General features: G+C 39.0%; 1 protein-coding gene across 7 annotated transcripts in view; it reads right to left on the minus strand.

Moving 5' to 3' along the window:
* Positions 1-12,115, minus strand: part of LRRC49 (leucine rich repeat containing 49) — a 138,671-nt gene that overhangs the window by 117,061 nt on the left and 9,495 nt on the right. For 5 of the 7 annotated variants that reach the window (XM_017548145.2, XM_017548151.2, XM_037745567.1 and 2 more), the window contains one exon: positions 8,214-8,417. In XM_017548145.2, the coding sequence (XP_017403634.1) occupies positions 8,214-8,417 (204 nt within the window). The remainder of the gene's footprint in view (positions 1-8,213; positions 8,418-12,115) is intronic. The other 2 variants (XM_037745566.1, XM_037745565.1) reach the window with 1 other exon arrangement.

The raw sequence follows: 12,115 nt of genomic DNA on the forward strand, positions 1-12,115 counted from the left end.
GCCACACTGTCTTCCACAATGGTTGAACTAATTTACACTCCCACCAACAGTGCAAAAGTGTTCCTATTTCTCCACATCCTCTACAGCATCCGTTGTCTCCAGATTTTTTAATGATTGCCATTCTAACTGGCGTGATGGTATCTCAATGTTGTTTTGATTTGCATTTCTCTAATGACCGGTGATGATTATCTTTTTTTCATGTTTGTTGGCCTCACACATGTTTTCTTTTGAAAAGAGTCTGTTCATAGCCTTTGCCCATTTTTGAATGGGTTTGTTTTTTTCTTGTAAATCTGTTTTAGTTCTTGGTAGATTCTGGATATTAGCCCTTTGTCAGATGTGTAGATTGCAAAAATTTTTTACCAACCTGTTCATTGCTGGTTCACTCTAATGATTGTTTCTTTTGCTGTACAGAAGCTCTGGAGTTTAATTTGATTCCCTTTGTCTATTTTGGCTTTTGTTGCCGATGCTTTTGGTGTTTTAGTCATAAAGTCCTAGCCTATGCCTATGTCCTGAATGGTTTGCCTAGGTTTTCTTCTACAGTTTTTATGGTGTTAGGTCTTATGTTTAAGTCTTTAATCCATCTGGAGTTAATTTTAGTGTAAGGTGTCAGGAAGGGGTCCAGTTTGCCTTCTGTACATTGCTAACCAGTTTTTCTAACACCATTTATTAAACAGGGAATCCTTTCCCCATTGCTTGTTTTTGTCAGATTTGTCAAAGATCAGATGGTTGTAGATGTGTGGCATTGCCACTGAGGTCTCTGTTTCGTACCATTGGTCTATATATGTGTTTTGGTACCAGTACCATGCTGTTTTGATTACTGTAGCCTTGTAGTATAGTTTGAAGTCAGGTAACATGATGCCTCCAGCTTTGTTCTTTTTGCTTAGGATTGTCTTGGCTATGTGGGCTCTCTTTTGGTTCCATATGAAGTTTAAGGTGGTTTTTTCCAGTTCTGTGAAGAACATCATTGGTAGCTTGATGGGGATAGCCTTGAATCTATAAATTACTTTGGTCAGCATGGCCATTTTCATGATATTGATTCTTCCTAACCATGAGCATGGAATGTTTTCCCATCTGTTTGTGTCCTCTCTTATTTCCTTGAGTAGTGGTTCATAGTTCTCCTTGAAGAGGTCCTTTACACCTTTTGTTAGTTGTATTCCTAGGTATTTTATTCTCTTTCCAGCAATTGTGAATGGGAGTTTGCTCTTGATTTGGCTGTTAGTCTTTTATTGGTGTATAGAAATGCTTGTGATTTTTGCACATTGATTTTGTATCCTGAGACTTTGCTGAAGTTGTTTATCAGTTTAAGGAGATTTTGGGCTGAGATGATGGGGTCTTCTAAATATATAATCATGTCATCTGCAAATAGAGACAATTTTACTTCCTCCTTTCCTAATTGAATATGCTTTATTTCTTTTTCTTGCCTGATTGCTCTGGCTAGAACTTCCAATACTATATTGAATAGGAGTGGTGAGAGAGGGCATCCTTGTCTAGTGCCAGAATTCAAAGGGAATGCTTCCAGTTTTTGCCAATTCAGCATGATATTGGCTGTGGGTTCGTCATAAATAGCTTTTATTATTTTGAGATATGTTACATGGATACCTAGTTTACTGAGAGTTTTTAGCATAAAGTGCTGTCAAAATTTGTTGAAGGCCTTCTGTGCATCTATTGAGATAATCATGTGGCTTTTGTCTTTGGTTCTGTTTATGTGGTGGATTACGTTTATAGACTTGCATATGTTGAACCAGCCTTGCATCCCAGGGATGAAGCCTACTTGATCGTGATGGATAAGCTTTTTGATGTGCTGTTGCAATTGGTTTGCCAGTATTTTATTGAAGATTTTTGCATCTATGTTCATCATGGATATTGGCTTGAAGATTTCTTTTTCTGTTGAGTCTCTGCTGGGTTTTGTTATCAGGATGATGTTGGTCTCATAAAATGATTTGGGAAGGATTCCCTCTTTTGGGATTGTTTGGAGTAGTTTCAGAAGGAGGTACCAACTCCTCTTTGTACGTCTGGTAGAATTCAGCTGTGAACCTGTCTGGACCTGGACTTTTTTTGATTGGTGAGCTATTAATTGCTGTCTCAACTTCAGCCCGTGATATTGGTCTATTCAGGGTTTCAACTTCTTCCTGGTTTAGGATTGGGAAGTTGCAAGTGTCCGGGAATTTATCCATTTCTTCCAGGTTTACTGGTTTATTTGCATAGAGTTGTTTGTAGTAATCTCTGATGGTAGTTTGTATTTCTGTGGAATCAGTGGTGATATCAATTTTATCATTTTTTATTGCATCTATTTGATTCTTCTCTCTTTTCTTTTTTATTAATCTGGCTAGCAGTCTATTTGTTGATCTTCTCAAAAAACCAGCTCCTGGATTTATTGATTTTTTTGAAGGGGTTTTTGTGTCTCTATCTCCTTCAGTTCTGCTTTGCTTTTGAGTTTTTGAGTTTTTTTTATCTTGCTCCTCGAGCTCTTTCAATTTTGATGATAGGGTGTCAACTTTAGATCTTTCCTTGCTTCTTATGTGGGCATTTATTGCTATAAATTTTCCTCTAGACACTGCTTTAAATGTGTCCCAGAGATTTTGGTACATTGTTATCTTCATTCTTGTTGGTTTCGAAGAACATCTTTATTTCTGCCTTCATTTCATTGTTTATCCAGTCAACATTCAGGAGCCAGTTGTTCAGTTTCCATGAAGTTGTGTGATTCTCAGTTAGTTTCTTAATCCTGAGTTCTAATTTAATTGCACTGTGGTCTGAAAGACTGTTTGTTATGATTTCCATTCTTTTGCATTTGCTGAGGAGTGATTTACTCCCAATTACATGGCCAATTTTAGAGCAGATGCAATGTGGTGCTGAGAAGAACGTATGTTCTGTGGATTTGGGGTGGAGAGTTCTGTAGATGTCTATTTGGTCCACTTGGTCCAGATCTGAGTTCAAGTCCTGGATATCCTTGTTAATCTTCTGTCTCATTGGTCTAATAGTGACAGTGGAGTGTTAAAGTCTCCCACTATTATTGTGTGGGAGTCTAAGTCTCTTTGTAGGTCATTAAGAAATTGCTTTACGTATCTGGGTGCTCCTGTATTGGGTGTGTATTTAGGATCGTTTGCTCTTCTTGTTGCATTGATTCTTTTACCATTATGTAACACCCTTCTTTGTCTCTTTTGATCTTTGTTGGTTTAAAGTCCATTTTATAAGAGACTAGGATTGCAATTCCTGCTTTTTTTCTCTCTCTCTCCATTGCTTGGTAAATCTTCCCCTATCCCTTTATTTTGAGCCTATGTGTGTCCTTGCACATGAAATGGGTTTCCTGAATACAGCACACCAATGGGTCTTGACTTTTTATCCAATTTGTCAATCTGTGTTTATTCAGTCGACATTTATTGGGGCATTTAGCCTATTTACATTTAAGGTTAATATTGCTATGTGTGAATTTGATCCTGCCATTTTGATGCTAGCTGGTTGTTTTGCCTGTTGGTGGATGCAGTTTCTTCATTGTGTCGCTGTCTTTACCATTTGGTACATTTTTGGAGTGGTTGGTACTGGTTGTTCCTTTCCATGTTTAGTGCTTCTTTCAGGAGCTCTTGTAAGGCAGGCCAGGTGGTGACGAAATCTCTCAGAAATTGCTTGTCCACAAAGGATTTTATTTCTCCTTTGCTTATGAAGCCTAGTTTGGCTGGATATGAAATTCTAGGCTGAAAGTTCTTTTCTTTAAGGATGTTGAATATTACCCCCCGCCACCTTCTGGCTTACAGGGTTTCTGCCAAGAGATCCTCTGTGAGTCTGATCCTCTGTGAGTTTGCGGGTAACTCAACCTTTCTCTCTGGCTGCCCTTAGCATTTTTTCCTTCATTTCAACCCTGGTGAATCTGACGATTATGTGCCTTGGGTTGCTCTTCTTGAGGAATATCTTTGTGGTGTTCTCTGTATTTCCTGGATTTGAATGTTGGCCTGCCTTGCTAGGTTGGGGAAGTTCTCCTGGATAATATCCTGAAGAGTGTTTTCCAGCTAGGATTCATTCTCCCTGTCACATTCAGGTACACCTATCAAACGTAGATTAGGTCTTTTCACATAATCTCATATTTCTTGAAGGCTTTGTTCATGTCTTTTTACTCTTTTTTCTCTAATCTTGACTTCTCATTTCATTTCATTGAGTTGATCTTCAATCTCTGATATCCTTTCTTCTGCTTGTTCGATTTAGCTGTTGAAACTTGTGCATGCTTCACAAAGTTCTCATGCTGTGTTTTTCAGCTCCATCAAGTCATTTATGTTCTTCTCTAAGCTGGTTATTCTAGTTAGCATTTTGTCTAACCTTTTTTCAAGGTTGTTAGTTTCTTTGCATTGGGTTAGAACATGTTCTTTTAGCTCAGAGAAGTTTGTTATTACCCACCTTCTGAAGCCTGCTTCTGTCGGTTCATCAGACTCATTCTCCATCAGCTTTCTTCCCTTGCTGGTGAGGATTTGTGATCCCTTGGAGAAGAGGCATTCTGGTTTTTGGTATTTTCATCCTTTCTGTGCTGGTTTCTTCCCATCTTTAAGGATTTATCTACCTGTGGTCTTGTAGTTGGCAACTTTTGGATGGGGTCTCTGAGTAGACATCCGTTTTGTTGATGTTGAAGCTATTTCTTTCTGTTTTTTAGTTTCCCTTCTAACAATCAGGACCCTCTGCTGCAGGACTGCTGGAGGTCCACTCCAGACCCTGCTTGCCTGGGAATCACCCACAGGGGATGCAGAACAGTAAGGGTTGCTGCCAGTTTCTTCTTCTGTTATTTTTGTCCTGTCAGATGTCAGCCAGAGCTCTCCCTTAAGAGGTCCCTCTTTGGACATACGGGGGTCAGGGAGCCACTTGAAGAGATAATCTGTCCCTTATCAGAGCTCAAGTGCTGAACTGTGAGCTCTCTTGTTCCGTTCAGAGCTGCTGGGCAGGTACATTTAAGTCTGCTGCAGTGGAACCTCATAACCGCCTCTTTTCCCAGGTGCCCTGTCCTGGGAAAGTGGGGCTTTATTTATAAGTTCCTGATGTGCTGCTGCCTTTTTTCAGAGATGCCCTGCCCAGCAAGGAAGTAGTCTAGTGACAGTCTGCCAGTAGAGGCATTGCTGAGCTGCTGAGGGCTCTGCCCAGCTGCTGTGTAAACTTCCTAGTGGTTTTGTTTACAGAGGTACAGTTAGAACTGCCTCGGTAATGGAGGTCTGCCTCAGTAATGGCGGTCTGCCTCAGTAATGGCGGATTGTCTTGGTAATGGCAGACTTCCTCGGTAATGGCGGACTGCCTTGGTAGTGGCAGACTGCCTCAGTAGTGGTGGACTGCCTCGGTAATGGTGGACACGCCCTTCCCCCAACAGAGCTTGACGGTCCAGGGTCCAGCTGCGCTTGCTGCAAAACTGTCAATCCGGAGCATTTCAGATTGCTGGTCTTTGTGGGGGTGGGATCTGCCGAGCCAGACCACCTGGTTCCCTGCTTTCAGTCCCCTCTTTTTCAGTTGAACGGATGGCTCTGTGTCCCAGGTGTTCCGGACACCAGTTGAAATGGCCGCCCAGATTTGTGTAAGTTTTTGTGCGGAAACCCGTGGTGCCGACTGAAACATCCATGCTGGAAACTCATGGCACTTTTTGGCCCAGGAATCTCCTGGTTTATGGGCAATAAAAACTGCGGGAGAAGCACAGTATCTGAACCAGAGTGCTGAAGTGGATGGAAAAGCCCCCAGTGGCCTCCATTGGGTAAAGAGGGGCGTCCTCTGGGGATTGCACTTCCCAGGTGAGGCAGTGCCCTACTCTGCCTTGGCTTGCCCTTCTTGGTTTACACCCACTGTGCAACCAGTCCCATTGAGATGCACCTGGTACCTCATTTGGAAATGTGGTGATCACTCACCCTCTGTGTTGCTCTTGCTGGGAAGTGCACTTCAGAGCTGTTCCTATTCGGCCATCTTGGCTAGGAACCACCAGACTTGCATTTTACTGATACTTCAAACATGCAATGGGGGGAATATGGAAAGTTATCTTCTGACTCTTTTTTTTTTTTTTGATTCAAGAACACTAATAGTTCTAGAACAGTTCAACAGCTATTCCTTTATGTGAAAAATAAAATAAGAATAAAACCAAACAAATAACAAATTAAAAAGATGGAGGAGTAGAAAGAGGAATAAGAGACAGCATTAGATAGCTTTTACTTCACTAACATAATGATATAGTAGAAAGGCATCAAGTCTCTTAGAGTTGAAAGAACAAAAAGACCTTAAATAAAATCAGAAGGTTAGATAGACCGGTGCTTTCAAGGCACAAGTTATCAAAAACAAAACAACAAAACAACCCTAAAGGGTTAATTCTAAGAAGCAAGAGAAGCTGAAAAGTACAAGTAGGAAAACAGAATAGATGGAAAGATGACTTAAAATGGTAGGAGCCAGGAGCAGCTCTTAAATACTAGAGAAAGTGATTTTAAATATTACTAAAAAATATTAACTCAAGAACTAAAAGCAGGGAATAATGACGATGGTATTAAAGAATAATTATAAGCGAGGCAAAGAAATCAGTAACTCTGAGAAATTTCTGGGCAAGAGAATAGGGAGACTAGAGAATGCCATAAATGTATGAAAAGTTATCTTCCCTTCTCACTTTACTCAGTGAACTGCTCTGGTGACATACCCTTATTGTATAGATTTTGTATACATCTAACTTTGCAAAAGTCACTTTGCTTTTCCATTTCTCCATCTGTAAAATGAGAAGCTACTCTCTGAGGTCACTTCAAGCTCTAATACTCTATGATTCTATAATCTCCCTGCTTTGGTTTGCATATTTGACCCCACCAAACATCATGTTAAAATTTGATCCCCAATGGGTTGGGCCTAATAGCTACATAAACAGGCTAAGATAATCTCCAAATTTGCTCAGACTACCTAATGCTTAACACTTGGACTAATTGTGGATAATAAACTACACTGATAGGGGCCTTCATAGAAGCTGTGAAGAACAGACAAGAGCCTAGAACTCTGGGACATGATATTGAGAAAAGTATCTTATATTATCACTGGGTAGTGAGAATATCTTTCTCCCCTGAGGCTATAAAAAGAATTCTCTGATCTATCTTCCAGATAGATAGAATTATCTGATCTATCCCTTCCCTTTTAGGGTATAGGGCAGGATTCCTCTGGAATGAGGGTCTTATGACCCTCATGGAAAGAAGCAACGGGAATAAAATATAACCCAAAAAGGGAAATGAAGACAGAGACACCAAGAAGAATCTGAACAAACAGGCCTTGCTAAGTTTTCCCAGTTTATTACCATTAGATCATACCTTATTTTGTCCAATCATACTGTCCACTTGTTATCAAATCTAAGCGTAAAAATACACAGTTTTCCCTGTTTTAGAAGGTATTCATTTATAAGGGCTCTTGTGCCATGTAAAAGTTGTATTAAATAAATTTTTAATGCTTTTCTCTTGTTAATATGTCTTTGTTATAGAGTGTCAGACATGAACCTTGAGATGGGTGAGGAAAAGATATTACTTTTTTTCCCTGGAAGGAGTAATCCAAGATCCATGCTGGGGTGGGAGGCAGGAAAAGATGAGGGAGGAGAACCTAGCCTGGTTATAATGCTGTATCTAAACTTCCTCATTTGATAATATAAAAATCATTTTTCGGTTTTACTATACAGCCCTTCTTTGTAGGCATTGCAAAACCTATCCAGTAAAATAGAATGAAAGTTGTGAATGACTCTCAAAGAAATGTGTCAAGAACTGTATAACTGCATTACATAATAGAGTTGTATAAAAGGAACTGGGGAAGTTCATATAGGATGTAATGTTAGATACAAAATGATACTACCATCTGAAAAAGAATCAATTTGTGATCTGATCATCACCAAGTATCGTGTGTCGACCCTCAATCAAACACCGGAAACAGTCACAAGTGAAACACATAAGCCTAAAGTGAATATACATGCTTAAACTAAGTTCTACGAAAATAAAATCAAGGCCAAAGTCTGCTATTTACTTCCCTATAACATATGGCACTGGAAAGCAATGGAAGTAAAAAACATAATAAATGTTATTTGAATCTCATGAAACAGATTACAACTGAATCTTAATCCATTCAAATAATCTTTAAAAATTTCTATTCATTTCTTAAGTATTATTCAATTCTAAGTTGTCATCTAAACACCATAGGACTCCACATTAATCCTATACATAACATTAGGCTATAAACAAAAACTGCTCTACAAAGAATACCTGTTTTTCCCCAACAGAAGGACACGAAGGCATCTCAGAGTAGAAAGCCCACTAATTTCTTCAATCTGGTTATCGCATAAATCCAAGGATATTAACTTCTGTAGATTAGAAAGATTTTGTATCCGAGTTATAAAATTATGTTGGAAGTTCAACAAACGAAGGTGTTCTTCCCCTTTGATGATAGGACATACAGTCAGCTTTTGTCTAGGAAAAAATTTAAAAAGTTAATTAGGTTATGATTCAGCTGCATACCTCCTCTTACAAATATTATTAGTAGTATCTTTGTGCTCTCATTCTGTGAGGAGAAAAAAAAATAAGTTGGACCACTTCCAACCCCCATGAACTAAGCAACTTATATTTAATTATAAATCATTCACAAAAAAGCCAATAGACTTTGACAGTGTTTATTATTAAAATTATGTCTAAGCTCTCATTGCATTAAAAAAAACCTCAAACATAAGCTATTTCACATGAAATTGACTTAACATGAGAAAACATTCAACCTAATTGCCTTTTGTGATAAAGGTTTAAATGGCTGAAAGAATCTTGTCTCCCAGAATTTACAAAGAACTAAAACAGATTTACAAGAAAAAAACTAACAAGCCCATTCAAAAGTGGGCAAAGGATATGAACAGAACTTTACAAAAGAAGACATACAAAAGGCCAACAAACATATGAGACAATGCTCATCATCACTAGTCATCAGAGAAATGCAAATCAAAACAACATTGAGATACCATCTCACTCCTGTTAGAATGGTGAACATTAAAAAATCTGGAGACAACAGATGCTGGAGAGGATGTGGAGAAATAGGAACACTTTTACACTGTGGGTGGAGTGTAAATTAGTTCAACCATTGTGGAAGACAGTGTGGCGATTCCTCAAGGACATAGAAATAGAAATTCCATTTGACCCAGCAATCCCCTTACTGGGTATATATCCAAAGGATTATAAATCATTCTACTATAAGGACATGTGCACATGAATGTTCATTGCAGCACTGTTTACAATAGCAAAGACCTGGAACCAACCCAAATGCCCATCGATGATAGACTGGACAGGGAAAATGTGGCATATATACACCATGAAATATTATGCAGCCATCAAAAATGATGAGTTTGTGACCTTTGTAGGGACATGGATGAACCTGGAAAGCATCATTCTCAGCAAACTGACAGAAGAGCAGAAGATCAAACACCGCATGTTCTCACTCATAGGTGGGTCTTGAACAATGAGAACACATGGACACAGGGAGGGGAGCACTACACACTGGGGTCAGTTGGGGGGAAATAGGGGAGGGACAGTGGGGGGTGGAGAGCTGGGGAGAGATAGCAAGAGGAGAGATGCCAGATGTAAGTGATGGGGAGGAAGGCAGCAAATCACACTGCCACGTGTGTACCTATGCAACAATCTTGCATGTTCTTCACATGTACCCCAAAACCTAAAATGCAATAAAATAAATAAATGGGGGGGGAAAAAAAGAATCTTGTCTCATAACCAGACAAATGCCCTTGGCATCAATCCACTGATGTAACAACTGCCCAGGCAACTAAGTCATCAGAGTTAAAAACATATAAAAGGGTCTCTCAAAGAATCACAGGTTCTTGAGCTGGATGACATGTTCAAAAGAGCAAGAAATTCAGCCATCTACAATTTACTTTGATTTAAAAAAAAAATCATCCTAAGATCCATTAATGGCAAGGTGATCCTTACTTAACATTTCCTCAGAACCTAAGATTTTAAGTATATGTGTACATGCTCAACACTTTGAACTTTGCAAAGCATTTAGAGTGCTACAGGGTATGATGAAACCTTAAAAATATATGCTTTCAGTTGTATTTAAAACAGTAGCCATAGGCCAGGCACAGTGGCTCATACCTGTAATTCCATAACTCTGGGAGGCTGAGGTGGGTGGATCACCTGAGGTCAGGAGTTTGAGACCATCCTGACCAACATGGAGAAACCCCGTCTCTACTAAAAGTACAAAATTAGCCAGGCGTAGTGGCACATGCCTGTAATCCTAGCTGCTTGGGAGGCTGAGGCAGGAGAATCACTTGAACCCAGGAGGCGGAGGCTGCAGTGAGCCAAGATTGCACCATTGCACCCCAGCATGGGCAACAAGAGTGAAACTCTGTCTCAAAAAAAAAAAAAAAAGGAAGAAAGAAAAGAAAGGAAAACCGGTAAGCGTCTATTATGCAAAATGTTATAATGTATTACAGGTGAAGTAAACGAGTTCAGGGCCCTTTAAGAATTCTAGTAGTAAAATAATAGGGGCTGACAGGAGGTCCTGAGGGATTCTACTCTGAGAGGTTAAAAGGAGTCTTCAAAAGAAATTCAGCTCTATCTGGGTGTGAACAACTCTAGTAGGGAAGTTTATTAGAAATATTCTCTTTCAGTAGAAATCAAGTTAATGTAAGCTTTAGAGAAAATAAATCAGAGTGTTACTAGCATAAGTGAAACTATGAAAATGATCAGAATCTTCCTGATAAAGAGAAAAAAGAATGATTTGCAGAAAAAATATAACTGAATGTTAATGGCTAACAAAGATATGATGTTTAAAAATATAGATCCTAAAGAAACCTATTTAAGATAGCGGAAAGAAAAAGGAATTTGGGGCAATATTTAATTCTTTTGATGTGTGGTCAATATTTATAATTAATTTCATGTATTCAATTATTTTATCACAGAATATTTAAAATTCATTTCATATATTCAATTATTTTATCACAATATTTCATCTATTTTATCACAACTGTGATAAATGAATAAACTTAGTATATAAATTATAAATTAAATTGTAAGTATTCTACCTTAAAATTTATATCTTTGTATATCAGCTTAGCAAAAACTTTAAATCGTCTCACTTCTGCTTCAGTCTTTTTCTTTTTCTCTTAAACTTACCAATATTCCCCAACTTCTATTTCATCCAATTCTTGAACTAGTCATGACTAAGAAAGGACAATAAATAACCTCCATCCTCCCTCTTACCTAAGCTACAGTAGCTTGAAATAAAGTCACCTTCTCTGATTCTAAACACAGTGGTTAAGTCCCAGTGCCAAGGCTCACTTATATACTGCTTACCCCCACAAACCCCTGTCACTCCACCAAAACAAGCAAGCAAAACATCCATAATAACCAGAGGCTCAGTGCCCTCAAGGGAAGTTTCTAGGCCTACAAAACTCTGGAGTTGCTATACATCCTAACCCATTACTGATACATCTATTGGACTAGGCCTTTGCTTCTGTGTTTCCTTATTGGTGCTGATAGGCTGCCTTCCTGGTCTCCAGGCCTAACCTAACTCCCAAAACAGCTAGAGCCTAGCTCTTTCAAACAGTTCTTCTCAGGGTTGGATTCTACTCTTGACCCCTCAGTCTCTTAGATAAGAAGATACACAGCGTGGCAGATCTGCCTTTGGAAGTCACTGACGCTACTCACTGGCTCTCAAAAATCATCCCTGAGTTAGTTCCCAGCTTCTAGCCAAACTTTCTTGACTGTGCATCCTGGCTCTTGTCAAACTGTGCCTAACTTTATGATATCTTTGTGATTCTGCCAGTTCACAACGAACTTTTGAAGTGGAATCAGTTCTCTTAATCTGATTTTCTTGATAAGCAAGTCTCCACCTGATCAAAGTTTGCTTCTCTACCCTAGAGGCCCATGCTGTTAAGGACCCATCTTTATAACTGCCTGAGTCACCCCAAGCCACAAAGAAAGTGCCTAACTTGTTACTGGCTCCTGCTAATACCAAGTGACATGAAACTGAAGGGCTGAGGTGCTATTTTTTGCCAGCCTTTTAAATAGTAAGAGAAAAGCTATCATAAAAATCCCTCAAAACATTAAAATGATATCATGAAAGTTATAAATATTAGACAGCATTCTCAGAAACCATTTATACTGCAAAGACA

Source organism: Cebus imitator, unplaced genomic scaffold, assembly GCF_001604975.1.
Source record: "Cebus imitator isolate Cc_AM_T3 unplaced genomic scaffold, Cebus_imitator-1.0 Scaffold203, whole genome shotgun sequence".
NCBI classification, from domain to species: domain Eukaryota; kingdom Metazoa; phylum Chordata; class Mammalia; order Primates; family Cebidae; genus Cebus; species Cebus imitator.